Source organism: Diospyros lotus, chromosome 9 (assembly GCF_014633365.1).
Source record: "Diospyros lotus cultivar Yz01 chromosome 9, ASM1463336v1, whole genome shotgun sequence".
Taxonomy (NCBI): domain Eukaryota; kingdom Viridiplantae; phylum Streptophyta; class Magnoliopsida; order Ericales; family Ebenaceae; genus Diospyros; species Diospyros lotus.
In genome coordinates this window covers 3,260,063-3,275,899 of record NC_068346.1, presented here as the reverse complement: position 1 = coordinate 3,275,899, position 15,837 = coordinate 3,260,063, and the positions used below count along the sequence as shown (strand labels likewise).

At 38.3% G+C, this 15,837-nt stretch overlaps 3 protein-coding genes and 1 pseudogene across 12 annotated transcripts in view; 2 read left to right on the top strand and 2 right to left on the bottom strand.

Annotated features, from left to right (window-relative positions):
• Window positions 1-569: 569 nt before the first annotated feature.
• LOC127809597 (protein SPIRAL1-like 2) overlaps window positions 570-15,837 on the top strand; it is a 40,379-nt gene continuing 25,111 nt past the window's right edge. The window contains exon 1 of one of the 2 annotated variants that reach the window (XM_052348510.1): window positions 570-713. The gene's annotated coding sequence lies outside the window, so the exon portion shown is untranslated. The remainder of the gene's footprint in view (window positions 714-15,837) is intronic. The other variant, XM_052348511.1, reaches the window with a different exon arrangement.
• On the top strand, window positions 640-3,001 carry LOC127809595 (protein SPIRAL1-like 2). 4 transcript variants are annotated; one of them, XM_052348509.1, is made up of 4 exons: window positions 647-713; window positions 1,954-2,057; window positions 2,118-2,273; window positions 2,800-3,001. In XM_052348509.1, the coding sequence occupies exons 2-4, from the start codon at window positions 1,959-1,961 to the stop codon at window positions 2,887-2,889; spliced, it is 345 nt and encodes a 114-aa protein (XP_052204469.1). In that variant the 5' UTR covers window positions 647-713; window positions 1,954-1,958; the 3' UTR covers window positions 2,890-3,001. The 4 variants fall into 4 exon arrangements, with proteins under 4 accessions (XP_052204468.1, XP_052204467.1, XP_052204466.1 ...); XM_052348508.1 differs by having other exon boundaries at window positions 640-713; window positions 1,950-2,273; window positions 2,800-2,999; XM_052348507.1 differs by having other exon boundaries at window positions 640-713; window positions 1,939-2,273; window positions 2,800-2,999.
• On the bottom strand, window positions 3,473-4,267 carry LOC127810024 (60S ribosomal protein L39-3-like; annotated as a pseudogene).
• Window positions 7,081-15,837, bottom strand: part of LOC127809591 (ABC transporter B family member 27-like) — an 86,857-nt gene continuing 78,100 nt past the window's right edge. For 5 of the 6 annotated variants that reach the window (XM_052348495.1, XM_052348502.1, XM_052348494.1 and 2 more), the window contains 9 exons: window positions 12,817-12,927; window positions 12,543-12,687; window positions 11,696-11,828; window positions 11,486-11,561; window positions 8,801-8,866; window positions 8,594-8,701; window positions 8,267-8,374; window positions 7,929-8,126; window positions 7,081-7,494 (listed from right to left, as the gene is read on the bottom strand). In XM_052348495.1, coding sequence (XP_052204455.1) covers window positions 7,291-7,494; window positions 7,929-8,126; window positions 8,267-8,374; window positions 8,594-8,701; window positions 8,801-8,866; window positions 11,486-11,561; window positions 11,696-11,828; window positions 12,543-12,687; window positions 12,817-12,927 — 1,149 coding nt within the window. In that variant the 3' untranslated portion in view covers window positions 7,081-7,290. The remainder of the gene's footprint in view (window positions 7,495-7,928; window positions 8,127-8,266; window positions 8,375-8,593; window positions 8,702-8,800; window positions 8,867-11,485; window positions 11,562-11,695; window positions 11,829-12,542; window positions 12,688-12,816; window positions 12,928-15,837) is intronic. The other variant, XM_052348492.1, reaches the window with a different exon arrangement.

Here is a 15,837-nt window from a genome sequence, read left to right as displayed (position 1 = left end):
AAATAAGGTTCGAAACGAGAATAAGAAACGTTTCTGAAACGTTTCAGAAATAAGAAAATGACACTTCTAAAGTGTTTTCGTACAATATAAATCATCATTCATGACTTTTGAGATATCCACAAAAAAAAAAAAAAAAAAAAAGCAGAGACATAATGAGGTATACCATATAAAAATATAAAACATATGCTTAACAAAGCGAAAAACAAAAATAGGGAGGGCGCACATCGACAAATAAATAAATAAAGATAGCCCAAAGCAGGCCACGCGACGTAATGTAATGTGACACGATACCGTCTGTCCCTCCCTTTCTATTCCAAAAGTAACAGATTATCCTATTTATACATACAAACTGTGCAACCACCCCTTTTTTACTTTTTCTTATAATTTCTTATTAATAACATCACTTTTATGTGACGTGAAATGCTCTTAATAAATTATTTCTTGACTTTATAATAAAATTGAAACGTTACCATTTCGTGTCTAAATAACATTTTGAAATGAATTACAATTATTTACTATACTTTTAAAAACACAATTTAAATTTAAACCGCTTGCAGTTGCTGTGGCCGGCCCCGCCTGTTTAGCTTCCGCATATGTATATATATACGCACGCACAAATGCAGATCTTCTTGTCCGTGGGTTTTAAAGCCATTCTTCTTCTCTCCTCTTCATCTCGATCTCAGATCTCGCCCTAAGAAGGAAGAGGAGAAGAGGTACGCTAAGCCTACATTTCATCGCTTTTTGCGAATTTTTTTTATCAGATCAAGCGCAATTGTCCGTTTCTTCTTTCGTTCTTCTGATCTGACTTTTGTGGTTATGTGTTCGATAGAGTGTATTTTGTTGTTTCGTTTGGGAATCGTGAGGAAATGTGGAAACTCTGTTCGAATTTTGTTCAGTATGTTTAAATTTCTGTTTTGTTATCTGATGATGGAGAAAATGGGTTGTTGGCTGACTAGGGGTTTTGAGGCTGAATTATGTTATGGAATTAAGAACTTGGACGGATGTATCGATGTGTTTGGCGTTTACATGTATTAGAGGATTGGCTTCTGTTTTTATATGAACTAATGGGAAACAGGATTCTGGGACTGGTATTGAATTCTTTTTACGGTTTTGCTGCTTGTTTTTAATTCGCTATAGATGTTGATCTTGGCCTCATGAATGGTAAAGCTCAAAGGGGAGCTTTTCTGGAGGCTTGAATCCAACGCATTTCAAGTGGTAATCAGAATAAAAATTCTGTTTTGCCAGAAGGAAAAAGGCTTGTAATGACAGAAATGGTATTTAGCAAAGATGAGTGCGATCCAACACGACATGAATACGTGGTGGCCTAACTCATGTCTGGTGAGGACAAATCCCATATACTGAGAGCATATCCCAAGGAAGAATGTGAGGCTGGTCTTGGTGGAGGCTTTAGGTTTTTATTTTCTTTATTTGTACATTTTTTTTTATCATCTTGGAACCTTTGTGTCTCAGATTTAATGCAACAAGTAGTTGAGTTTGAGGATGTATGAACCATTGGTAGGGTACACAACGATTGATTCATCTTTATGGTCAACACTGAAGAGAGATGTCTTGGTTCTTGTGTCCGCATGTCGTACATGTTTTAATCGTCTTTTATACAATGCAACTAATACAATGTCTATGTACAAATAATATTTCCATTATGTTTATGGTTCCATTTACTTCTTATTTATTTCTTGACATTTACCATGCTGAAACGAAATTTTTTTGTCCATTATATTGAGCATCTGCATCTCCACGATATACTGAGTTCCCATTGCATTTCTAGTCACTTACTATTGAATTAATCTCCACAATATATATACTTGTTTCTTATTGCATTTTTTTGTACTTAATATTGAGTTAATTTCCACAATATATATACTTGTTTTCTGATTGCCTTTGAATCATTTTCAATGCTTGGGGTTTTCTAATCCAAAGAAATCTAACTAACAGTGAAAATGGGTCGCGGGGTGAGCGCTGGTGGAGGGCATAGCTCCTTGGGCTACTTGTTCGGAGATGGAGAGACTAATACCAAGAATCCTCAAGCTGCACAGAAGGTGGGGCAGGGATCAAATAATAATGCGACTAATACCAAGAATCCTCAAGCTGCACAGAAGGTGGGGCAGGGATCAAATAATAATGCGCCTCCCCAGAAATCTGCTGCTTCTCTGCAGCCAGTAGATAACAGTAAGCAGATTCCAGCCGGCATTAATAGAACTAGTTGCAATAATTATCAGCGAGCAGATGGCCAAAACTGCGGCAATTTCATCACGGTATAATTCTTATGGATGTTAAATCTGCACCTTTTTTTTCTCAATTAATGTTTTGGGCATTTCAAGCTGGTGTCATTAACATAGATGTGACAAGGTGTTTGAGCTGCCCAGTTCTGAAATTAACGTGCCTTCCCTTGTCCCAGCAGCAATACGAATATTATTTTAGAGGCCATAACCATTAATAAGGACTGGTGGTGGTGGGCTCTTCAATATATTTTGCTGCTAGCTGGCCAACAAAGCCTGCCGACAGCCAACAAAAATTAGACTGGTAGATCTTGTGACACACGAGATCTGCTCTAATTTGGAGCACGGATTGGAACACCCAAATTAAATTTCCCTTACAAACAGGGTTGCAGATGGGAAACAAAGCACGTCGGTTTAAAGAAATATATTTGATAGTAGGATATATATATATATATATGTACATATATAGCCTTGAATCTTGATATATTCTTTCACATTTGTCATAGCTAGCATCCTTGGTAGTAATTAATATAGTGGGTCGCTTTATTACCGTTGAGCGCAGGATCGGCCTTCGACCAAAGTGCATGCAGCCCCTGGCGGGGGTTCTTCCCTGGGTTACCTCTTTGGCGGCGGTGGTGCTGCTGGGAACTGAACTGGACACACTGATGTTTGCTGGTAATTGCGCGCCCAATGCACAACGGTTTAGTAATGAATTCTCCCCCCCCCCCCCCCTTCCTCTCCTATCCTATATGTTTTTAACTTTTGTCCATTAATGCACACATTCTGTACAATTTAAGTGATTGTTGGCAATCTACCGTTACGGAAATACCTTAAATCTCTATTTATTTGTTTCTCTTTTTTATTTCTTGACTTTGTTTGGCCATTGCCCCTTATTGCTATCACTGATGAGATGAGATAGATGCAAGTGAATTGCAGCTTTGCTTGCAAAATTTACCATGCCCCCGGGCCCATGACTGAATTTAATTAGTGTGCCATTACTTTCTTAGGATCATAAAAGCACGAGATGAGAACAAAAAGAAGCAAAAATCAAATGCAAACTCACCAAATTCACAAGTTGTCTTCTTGAAATCCTAATCCTAGTCTCATAATTTCCCAGAAAGAACCAAAAACCACCCTAATTTGTTAAAGAGTAGTAGGTAGGGGAGACAAGAGGGGGTGGGGGTACCTGGTTCTGAAACTTGAAAATCACCGGGGGGAGGGGGGGGGGGGGGGGGGGGCGCTCATTAAAACCCTAGCTTAGTGCGGCGCCAGTGCCTGCGCTTGGCATTGTACCTGATGGTGTTGTGGGTGCGCATGCGAATCCAGTGAGGAATGGGCCTGTTCTGCCTCATCTTCTTCGCCAATCGCCAGCTTCTTCTTTATCACGAACGTCTTGTGTGACGGCTACAGTTCAGTTGGTTCACCCCCAAATCTCGTCAAACAAAACACATAAATAAAATCAAATTATTTCCATGAATCTATGCTACCACTAGACATTGCATACGTACTGTTACTTCCTGGAGGACGATTGGGGGTGGGGCTGAGGCTCTGGCAACGGGTTTGTTCGGGGGCGACTGACACCTACAAACACTCCGACGCTGGAGTGAGTACGAGGTTGTTTGGCTTACCTTTTTTAATGGTAGCTTTTAAGTTAATTAGCAGTTAACATAAAAATTGTATAGTGTTTAAGTTGATAACGTATTTGAATAAATGTGCTTTTAAGCTGTCAATTAATAGTTATGTATTTGGTTTATAAAAGCTGATAAGTTGTCAAAACTGACAAAAAGACTAAAATAGACATAATGTTAAATAAATCAAATAAAATTTATAAAAATACTATTTTTTATAAAAAAATTATAAATTAATTTCTAAATATTAGATAAATTATACATACTTATTAAAAAATATATTAATATAATATTTATACATCTTTTATTTTTTTCTTAAAAATATTACTATTAATATATATATACACTGTATGTAATATATATATATATTGTATATACTTTGCTATAGATCGGGGACGCCATCGGCGATGGAGGAGGAGGCTGCGATCAAGGCTGGAGACGCACCTGATGGTGACGGCAGTAATGGAGGAGGGTCGATGGTGCTCGGCGACGGCTGCAGCAGATCTGGAACCTAGTTATGCAGCGATGGCGCGACCTGGTTGCAGCGATGGTGCGACTTGATTATGCAGCGATGGCGTGACCAACACTTCGACTGCTTGCGGCAGCCTAACTGGACTACGAAGATGTTGACGGCGGTATGGAGGAAGGGTGACGGCTGCGGCGACAGTTATAGTAGAGCAGAGTTTGGGAGAAGATGAAGGAAGAAAGAGAGTTGGGAGAAGATGCAACGGTGTGAGGGCATTTTGGTATTTTAATTGGTCAACCTAGCAGCGTTTTTGGGCAAAGCTGGGGGTACCAATTTTTGAAAAACGCTAGTATCACAGCTTTTATGCGGAATAGCTTTTATGCTTAAAATTTTTGCCAAACACTTAACTTTCAAAAGCTGTATAGCTTATACACTGTAAAATAGCTTATATGCGGTCAAATTGCTAAGCCAAACAGCCTCTAAGAGAGTAAGGAGAGATAATGTATTAGTAAGTCAGAGATCATAACATACATTGACTCTGAAGAGAGTTGATTGATATAGAAGGAAGAGATGTCTTCATGCATGTATGCGTTATGCGTTTGCAAGTGATGGGACTGGCTATCCAATGCTGATGAAGGTACTCAGGTGATAGTATGGTGGCGACGAAACTCTTATTAATGTGGACGGAATCCGTCATTAATGAGAATGAGATCTGAGACGGCTGCACAGATACCCAATGGGGTTGCAATGATGTCGTGGCAGGCTAGCACTAGGTCGAGAAGGAGGGCCGAGACAGGTTGACGCTGGGCCAAGGCTAGGTCCAAAGGGAGGGTCGAGATTGAGTCCGAACAGTCCATGTACCATTCTCAATTCTGCTTCCTCTGAATTCACTGTTGACTACTCACAATCAGATGACATACCTTAAACCCTAATCCTTGCCGTCCATTCGTTTGCCATCGATCTTTGCCGCGTGGCTGTACCCCCCCCGGCGGTTCTATTCTATCAGTTTAAATTTTGATCTTTTAATTCAATTCAACCACACTTTTTAAGTTTTATATTTCATTAATTTAATCTTTAAACTTTTCATAATGACATAACACCCCTCAAATTCAATTGGTAAAGCCATCTAGTCTCCTTTAAAATATTCACAACATATAACCCGTTATTCTATACAAACTTAGAGCCAGTTGTCTTTATTATTTTCAATCTATTTAGAGTTTTTAAATTTTTAAAATACTAAAAACGTGTTCTTTTTATTATTTTTAAAAATACATTTTCAAAAAAAAAAATAGCAAAAGAAACCCAAAATAACATTTGGGTGTTTTCAATAAAAATACACTCAAAATACAAAAACACGAAAAACGCATGAAAATTTCACTACTTAGGGGCTTATAAATTGAAAACATCCCCATTTGTAAGGGTCAATTTTCTAGCCCAGCCCAGTCGCCCACCATTTTCCTGTCTGCAAAGTTTCACCCTTCCTCTCTTTCCTCTATTTCTCTATTTCCGTCGTGCCTCGCCTTCGCTCTCGCTTCTTGCCTCTCACTTCTCGCTGTTACTCCGTCGCCGGTTACTCGCTGCCTCTATTTCCCCTTGCTGATCTGTCGCTCTTCACCCTAGCCCTCGCCCTCGCCCTCACCTTCTCGCTCTCGCCCTTGCTCTCTTGCTGGTCGGTCGGCGGTCACTCGTCCTCACTGACTCGCCTCGCCCTCTTGGCCGGTGGCTCGCTGCTTAGTCGCTCGCCCTTGTGGGTTGTGGTCGGTGGCTCGCTGCCTCTTGCTCCATCGCTCGCTGTCACTGGTGGCTCGCTGCCTCTTGCTCCATCGCTCGCTATCACTGGTGGCTCGCTGCCTCTTGATTGTCGATTGGCTCATTAAATTCAGTCTTTCAGATTTGCTTCAACTTTCAACAGTTACATTTCGGGGGCCTATTTTTTATATTTTGCCTCAGGGCCCCCAAAACTTAGGTATGACACTGATCGTCGCACGTCATTCACCTACGTCGCCACCGCACATCGTTCGCCTACGCCGCCACACGTCTTTATCTCTTCCAAATCCGCCACACTTCGCCGTTCGCCTACCCCATTCTCTCTTCTAGATCTGCCATCCACATCTGCCACCGCCATCTCCATCGCCTACCCTACTCAAATTCGCCGCCGTTGGTCATTTCTTCTTTCTACCCGTTTGTCATTTCTTCCGTCCTCTATTGCCGTTTGTCATTTCTTCCGTCCTCTATTGCCTTCTTTTCACGCTCAAATGGTTTTTTTACTTTAATTTTGCTTTTAATTATATTTTTAAAATTTTGGATAAATCAATATTTTGCTATTTTATGATTTATAATTTTTTTTAATATTTATGTTATGGGTAATTTAAATCTCAAAATTAATGTCAAATTTTAATTTGTAGGTAAAAATAAATTTATCATAAAATTAATAATTGAGTTAAATTAAAAATAATTTTAGAAAGTATTTTGTACTTTTAATGTATTATATATGGTTAGACTATCATTTATTTCTTATATTATATTTTAAATTTTTTGGATTAAGTTTATAATTTATTAATAAATATTTACAACTTTGAATCAAATTTATTATAAAAATATTATAAAATAAAATTTCTCAAAATTTCAAAGTAAACACATTTTTTAGTTTTCTATTTTAAAAACAATTTTTACAAAAAGAATATATTTTCAAAAATCTCAAAACAGACACTCAAAATATAAAATTCAAAATGAATTCAAAACTCAAAACTAAAACATAAAGAGAACACTATTTTATATTCTCACCGATAATCTTTTTGGAGTAAATCAAAAGTTAGTAAATCAAAAGTTCCATAGAGCAAGCACTGTTCAAGGATCGGTGGATAAACCAAATATGACACATGAATGTTGTTTACTCACACTCTACTCTCTCTTCCTGATAAAATTGCATTCGTCATCCATTATTAAGTGCTTTGTGGCGTTAAAATTCAGCTCTAGGTCCTTGTAGTTGCCTCTTTACCAGTGCAGTGTAAATACCATTTTTGGCGAGGAGCTCCTCATGTTTGCCCCTCTCTGCAATCTGACCATCAGATATGACGGCCACCAAGTCTGCACTTTTCACAGTTGAAAGCCTGTGAGCTATAACCAGTACAGTCCTGCCACTCATAAGGGAGTCCATAGCATCCTGCAATATGGCAAAAACAAAATTTTGTAGAATTCATGGAGAACTGAACTGTACTGAAATGCAACCTGTGTGAGAAATAGAGACTTGTGGCCAAGGAGACCTAAGAAAGGTATTTCTATTGTTATGTGAAATCACTGAGTCTGCAGGAAGAAATACTTTGGAGAATTTAAGCTTACTGTCATATTTAATGGGATCAGATGCCATGATAAAGGGCATTCCAAGTGTACGACGGTCCAAGCTTTAATGAGATGCCATGGTATTTTATCTTAGAAAGATGAACATGCTTACTTAATTCAAAAGAGGGGGAGAGATTTGAGGAAATGGAAGTTTCCGGTTATGACTTAGCCGCTACTAAAGGATTGTTAGAGAATGATGAACAAAATCATCAACTTGATAGATAGCCTTAATTTTGTTTCAAAACATTTAATCCTCACCTGCACTAGGAATTCACTTTCAGCGTCCAGAGCGCTTGTGGCCTCGTCCAATAGTAGGACTCTTGGGTTCATCAGTAGAGCTCTTGCAATTGCTATTCTTTGTTTTTGGCCTCCTGATAACCTTAAACCCCGTTCTCCAACAACAGTTTGATTTTTTTTAGGCAATGCTTCTATGAAATCATGGGCATTTGCCATTTTCTGCATTATTGCTAAAATCAATGAGTATGGCCATTGGATTATCATTCTACCCTTCCTTGTTCAAAGAAGGGGGAGAACAAAGCAAAAAGAAAGAACAGATGAAAAGAAAGAAGAAAAGGAATTAAAGGCTGGAAACTTACAGCAACATTTTCTATGTCTGCTTCGCTGGGTTTCCCATCAAATCCATAGGCAATGTTTTCCTCAACAGAGCAATTGAAAAGAACAGGCTCCTGGCTCACTATACTGATCTACAAGTTCAGATATCATGGAGGATTAGGGTGGTGTGAGAAATTTCTGCATGCTAATATTAATTCAATGGTATGTTAGTATGAGTAATCTGTACTAACAGGCTGACAACAGTTTGCTTATGATAAAGGACATATCCTCTTTTGCCAAAAGGATGACAGGATCCAGATCATACCAACAGCTAGAATATTTGCCAAATCACTCACGAGGGGCAAGATTACCTTATTGTGTAAATATTTGTGAGAAATTTCCACAAGGGGAACCCCATTTAGGGTAATCTTTCCACTGAGAGGGTCGTAAAACCTCTGAATCAAGTTGGCTATTGTGGTCTGAAACAAAAACAGTGATGATAAAAATTACAAATGGTAAAAAGTCCCTATTCATCTAATATCTGCAGGGAAGGAAAAAGATGAGATATAATGAAATACTTTTCCTCCACCACTTGGGCCAACCAGGGCGACTTTCGAACCAGGGCTTAGTTTTAAAGTTATACCCTGCAAATCAGACAGTATTGTCAAAGGAAAACAAAATAGTTGGAAAACATGCCATTTTATCATGTTGTCATGAGGAGACTTTCTAAACATACATGTTATCCATGGCTTTGTCTAGGGTCTTTAGATGGGCATTGGCTTAGCCAGTCTGGTTCTAGTGTAGTCCATATTTTCAAACCCGCCCAACAAATAAATGGGGGTTCCAAGGACTTGGTACAAAATATAGGGAAAGTTTTTTGTGTGTGTATTAACTAGCTAAGGAAAGAGAAAAAAGTAAAGGAAATTCGAATCGAGTGAAATGCATAACAAACAAAAACTAAAAGGTACTTTTAAATGAGGGGGAGCGATCAAGGAGAGATGAAAGGAGCATTTCTTGAAATTATTCAATGAAGATAAAGAAACAAGTGTTATATTGGGGCATCTTGGTATTCTAAAACAATAAAAATTACATGTCTTACTATATATCCAAACAAGTATATTTTGATACAACAATAAACATTCTTGACAAATGTATTTTTTAATAAAATAATAAATACTCTTAGCAAGTGCATTTATTATTTTATAAAAAAATACACTCGCTGAGTGCATTTATGTAATAGGCCTTGTTAATATTAGATTGGTAATTAATATCAGCTCAATACTATTTCAATAATTGTTCTTGAAAATAATATTATTTCAAGAAGAACTTAAAAGGTATGCAATGCGTAAATTATAAAAAATTAAGGGCAAGTGACACCTGCACCCTTGAGGTTTGGCAAAAAGACAAACAGGCCCAACTTATTAGAGATGGCAATAGCCTCCTGTGCCATTAACAGATTGTGTTATTTGACCATTTTACCCTCTATTTTATCTTTCTCTTTCTTTCTTCCCCTCCCCTCTCCATGTATAATATATATATATATATATATTAATTATAGAGTTTTGCATTTTTTAAATACAAAAATATATTGTAAATTATAAGAAATATAACTATGAGCCAAAATATAAATACAAATGTAAGCTAAAAAATATGTAAATATATTTATATATAAATGTAAACTTAATATATTTTCTAAATAAAAAATATAAGCAATTATAAATGATCAACATATTTTGTGCTCTTATTTAGTTGTCCAAATTTAGTATTTAAGTATTCAATGAACATGATTGCTACTCATTTTGGGCTTAATATTGTCAATATAAGTACACGTTACATGTAAAGCGAATATGGAGTAAAAAGAGTGATTTTTGGTGTATGATGGGAGTGAAATAAAGCTTGGAGGCATGGTCGGGTATCGATTCAAAAGAAAGCAAAAGAGTATCGAGAGCCAAAAAGTGGAAGATGATAAAGTAAGAGGCTAAAGAAGAAGGCTAGCGGGCTCATAGCGGAATGCATATCGTTGTAGGACTGCTATAAGGTTTAGTTTCTGGAGCTCACGTCCTACAGCGGAATGCTTACCGTTGTAGGACCGCTTTAGGAATTGCTATCTGGAGCTCACGGGTCTGCAGCAATAAGCATACCTCGGTAGGACCGTGATAGCGTTCTGAACTTCAATTTAAAGCTTGATTTCGGCCCATCTCCGTCCAAATCAATGAAAAATGAGAGTTTTCACTATGCACGACTTTAATAACCTAAAAACCACTATATAAAGACTTATTCTTGAGGGTTTTGGGAGTTTTTTGGCATGGAAAAGAAGATGACGAAATATGGAAGACTCTTGGGTTGTATTTTTCTTTTCTTTCTCAATTCTTTGCTATGGATTCCAACTCTTTTCTTTTTCTTTTGATTGAGAGCATGCATTGCTAAATGTTTATAGCTAGGGTGAATGATGAAACCTCGACTTCTAATGGTTTGATTTAAAGTTATTCGGTTTACTATTTTCTTATCCATTCGGATTGATTGTTTGTTATGTTTATAATGCTGTTTTGATGCTTGATCACCATTGGAACATATTTGTGATTTGTATTGCTTTCGAGAGATTCAATATGGATTAGACATGGTAGCAAACAACGTAGGGTCCTATAATAGGTAGAGATACCGTTATGCCCTATGAAATCATTTTGTGATGATCTCCGTGATTGAATGCATGTTTATATGTTCGAAGGTTGACTAGAGATAGTTAATCTCATATATATACATAGAACTGAATGACCATCGAGAGAGGCTTTTGGTTGTCATTGGATCATCGATTTTCAAACTAGGATAAGGAATAGCAAGACCCGAGTATTGAATAATTGAATCGTAGAAGGCCAACGGTGGATTCACAAACCCTAGTGTCTTAACTTTGAGAGTTTTTGAATCAAAAGAGTTGTTTTGTTTGCATCTTTTTTTAGTAAATTAGTTTTCATTATAGTTGAAGTCATTGTTAATGTGTGTGTTAGGTCAAGGTTAAATCAATTAGAGTAAACGTTAAAAGTTCGTACTCGTGGGTACGACACTCTATTCATCACTGTATTACTTGTCACGATCCGCCCACTTGTAAGATAGAATAGACAGGACAATAAACTAAAATATATTTTTCTAAAAAATAAATATAAAGTTAAACTAAATATATATAAATATTTTCTAAACCAAACATACTCAAACATGTATAGATTTACACACACACACGCATACGCATATATATAAACTAAAGAATATACCTTTAGGATCATACGACTAGGCCTAGAAGGATAAGCAAAACAAACATCATCCAGTTCCACATCACCATCTGGATTCCTGCATGTAAGGCCATAACATGAATGGATTTATATGGCTATAGTAGTAAAAGAACAGAACTCCATCCAGGAGGTCCCATTTGTGTGTGTGTGTGTGTGTGTGTGTGTGAGAGAGAGAGAGAGAGAGAGAGAGACCCAGTGGGGCATTTATCTCCTGGTCTTGGCAGGGTTGACTCACGATCTAGAAGCTGGAAAACTCTTCTACTAGCTCCTGCGACTTTCATTGCAGTTGTATACAATCCTAATAATGAGGATACAGAAGACCCAACTGCAAGTGGAGAGTTTTAGCACATTGAGGCTCAGAGCTCACATATTACAGCTAAATTAGAATAATTGAATATTTAGATTGAATAAATACACATAAACTGCATGGTCTAGCATATGTAGAAAAATAATTAGTAGGAAAAGCAAGGATAACAAACAAGTTGATTCCCCTTTTCTTCATGTAGCCATAACTAATTACAACTTAGGATATTATGCTACATGAGATTGTATTAATCATAGAGCGTTAAGGACTGATTAAAGAAGAAAGGGTTCCTATTCCTATCAATTTAACTTGATAATATTTCAGTTTTGCTCCACCTTGCTTCAAGCATCAACTTGTATCAAATAATTCATCCAAATTGTTGTATCTAACACTCATCACACTTGACCAAGACTTTCAAAATTTCTAACATATTTTCCTCTGTAACGTCCCATCTCTAACTTCCCATAACCAGGATTGGTTTCATTTTGTGTTATGTGTAGCGATAATCTGTTTGGACATCCAAATTTTGTGTTATTCAAGTTAATATGCTTGAAGCACGAAATGAACTCTTGCTGAGGTTCTGATTTTCATAAATTTAGTTTTCCAGGTGTTCAGCAAATCTCAATGGACCAATTTCAAGAAATAAATTTCAGATTTTCTTTGATTTTAGCTAGAAATAAAACAGATACCAAAACCACAGGTTAATTTGCAGGCACTGAAAAATAAGGGAAATACCTGTAAAGCTATAAAGAATGAAGGATGTCAGAGATCCTAAAGTCATGGAGCCCATTATGCTCAGGTAAGCACCATAGATGACTACTGTGACAACAGATAAAGTTATGGCTGCATATAGCCCTCCAGAAAACAGACCGACTACTTTCTGCAATCAAGAATAATGAGAATTCAAAATTTAGAAACCTTCTCACTTAAAACCATCGAAGTAGAGAGTGTCTTTTCGTATTCCTTTTTTTTTTTTTTTGAGGGAGGAAGCATGGTGACATTAACTCACGGCTTGTTGAAGTCCAAGCTTTAGGGTCTCATCGACTTTCTCTGAGTAAATTGAAATTGCATAATCTTCTTTGGCAAAAGACCTTACAGTTCGAATGGCCCCAAAACATTCCTAAACACCAAGTATTTTAGCAAAAATGTCACCCAATAAATTCAAAAATTTGACTAGAAGTTTTCATAGGAATGACTCATTAGGATGTCCAAAGAACCAATGAATCACTCACATATATATCCTCATAGTAAAAGAAAAAAAATAAGAGGATGCCAAGAATCTTTGCATAGCAGATTAGAATTACTTTAGTTTAGCTTGATGACTAGAAACATCAAATTAAACCCTTATCTGGTGTTTCACAAGACAACTGGAAACCACTTTCTAAATTCTGAGCCAGCTAACATATCTGAAAATATTCTTTCTATTAACCTTGATTATAGATTCGCTTGGTCAGTTAGGAGAGAAAAATCCATTACAAGTTCTAAAAAAGATGTTAATTTTAAGTAAAGCCTAGATAACAAGTATTACCTTTGCCATAATGAGGCACTAATTTCTCATATGAGGCTAGACACCAGTTAGTAGATCGACGGATTAAAGAAGTTTGATTTTTGAACATGCACAAACATATGAACGAAGTTTTTTTCTAATACTGAATTATTTTCAAATGTTCATCAATCAACTGAATTAGTACTACCTCCACAATTTTTGTTTAGGAATTCATATTTCAAAACATGATACACTTTCTGTTGGAGAATCAATCCCACTGACACATCCCAATCATAGGAGATTGATTGTCGGTTGCCTTTTTTGTACAGATTTGATTAGGTTTCCTTTTCTCATAGTTTCCTTCTTGTAATCTTTCCTACTTTGTAATTATCTACCTGTATATATAGGGTGATTGGCCCTACAATGAATATATGAGAATCAAATACAGCTTTGTTTACATGGTATTAGAGTTGTTTGTTTCTTAGGGCGTTCTGTTTCTTTGGCCTTCATTGTTGTCTTTTCTGCAACCCGTTGCTTCTGCGGCCTTCATAGCCAGGTTTTTGGCTTTCATTGCCATCAGCTTCATCACTACTACCATTGTCCCTAGGGTTCCTCCCATCACCTTCCATCTCCTCATCGTCTCTAGGCTTGTTTTTCTCGGTTGACTTTAATCGCCAGTATGTCGACAACCTAGATCAAGAAGTTGTTCTGACCGTCGCCCTCGGCCATTGCTTTCAACCGTCAACCATCGCCTGACCATCGATTGTCACCCTTGACCAAAGACCATCGCTACCTGTTCTGTTCTCTCAGGTTTCGGTGACCCAGATCGAGAAGGTGCCCTCGATAATTGCTCTCAACCATCGACCGTTGCTACCTATTTTGTTCTCACTAGTTCCAGCGACCTATTAAGATCGGCCTCCTCTTCGGCGTTGCAGTGTCCCTGCTTTGACGAACCTTTGGCTTAGGCTTCCCATCTTTGCTGTTTAGACTCCTATAGTGTCGCAGCTTCTTGCTCCTTCGAGTTACCATGCCCTTATAGTGAATTCATCCATTTGGTGTGATTTGTTCGCTGATCCATCACCTTCAGTTTTTGAAAGATATCTTCAATCTCTACAACCAGCAACCCTAGACGCTCATTGGCTGATCCTAACACCGGTATGCTGACTAGAATTGCTCACAACACTGAAGCAAGCAGGGGCGGAGCCATTGTAGGCCCAGTAAGGGCCTTGGCCCGCCATTGATTTTGGCTTACACTCAGACCCGGGTATAAAATCTAAAACCCTCCCTTAATCCCTCTCTCGCTCAAGCTCCTGCCACCCGCCCCCTGCCTTTCTCCCTCTCTTGCTCTCGCTCGCTGCTGGCTACGAGCTTCATCTCTGTCGCTCTCACTCGTTCTGGCCTCCGTGTCTTCGTCTGGCGACTCGGACCATCCGACCATCACTGAGGTGAGGTCGCTGACTCGCTTCGCTCGCCCTCCCATCACCTCCTTGGTCAACAGTCGCTCTCCTCTCTCAGTCCGTCACCGTCAGTCGCTCTTGCTTGCTAGTTGTTGCCCCTCTTTGGGCTGCTGGCTCCGTCGCTCCATCGCTCGTCGGCATCGCCACCTTGGCCTCGCCCTTCCGGGCTCCGACCCTCCGTCGCTAATCGCTCGCTGGAGCTTGACGCTGGCTGGTCGATTGCTGCCTGCCTCTCCGACTCCAGCTCTCTCTCTCTCTCTCTCTCGCTTAATCAGCGAGCAATAAGGCTTCACCAATTTTTGTCTCAAAAAGGTGAAATCTTTTTTCCATTCTTAAAATTAAGTAAACTTGAATTTTGTTAATTGAGTTAATTGATAAAGGGTTTCTCGAAAATAAGTTTGTTAATGTGATGTTGAGATTGATAAATAAGTTTATCAATTGCACATGCGAATGTAATTTGATATTTTGATTGTTGTATCAATTGCATAGGCGCTAGGGGTGTGCAATCGGTTATAACCGAACCGAACCGCCCAAAAATTACTAACTGAACCGAACTGCCCAAAAATTACTAACTGAATCGAACCGAATTGTCCCTAATAACCTAACCGACCGATAATCCTAGTATAACTGAACTAACCGAAACCGAAATAACCGAACAACAAAATGCAATAACTAAACCGAAGTGACAATAGGAGGAGAGTTTCCAATCCCCAATTAGAACCGATAATCAGCATAAAACCAAAATGATTTTCCAGTCCCCAATCAGAATTTCCAAAACAAATGAACAAGAATCGGAAATATTCCAGAGTTTCCCAATCAAAATTTTCCAGAACAAGAATCACTGAATCATAAATTGTGTACCTTTGAGTCTTTGACGTAAGAGTTGAGCTCATCGGGGATCTTGTAGCGATTGGGAAAAAAAAGGGCATGGTCGACGAGCTTCGAAGCGCACGTCGTCGTCGCTGATTGCCCCTCTGCCACTTCGGCAGTCGCCACTGCTAGTGCCGCCGCCATGGCCTAGATCTTGGAATAGCCCTCGTCGATCGTCCAAGCACAAGGAAAAGAAGAAACGAAGGCGCGGGATGGT

Bases quoted from the DNA above. Each gene is read 5' to 3' on its own strand.
- LOC127809595 (XM_052348508.1), top strand. From the start codon at position 1,959: ATGGGTCGCGGGGTGAGCGCTGGTGGAGGGCATAGCTCCTTGGGCTAC. The intron at 2,274-2,799 runs GTATAATTCTTA...CGTTGAGCGCAG, and splicing joins ACTGCGGCAATTTCATCACG to GATCGGCCTTCGACCAAAGT.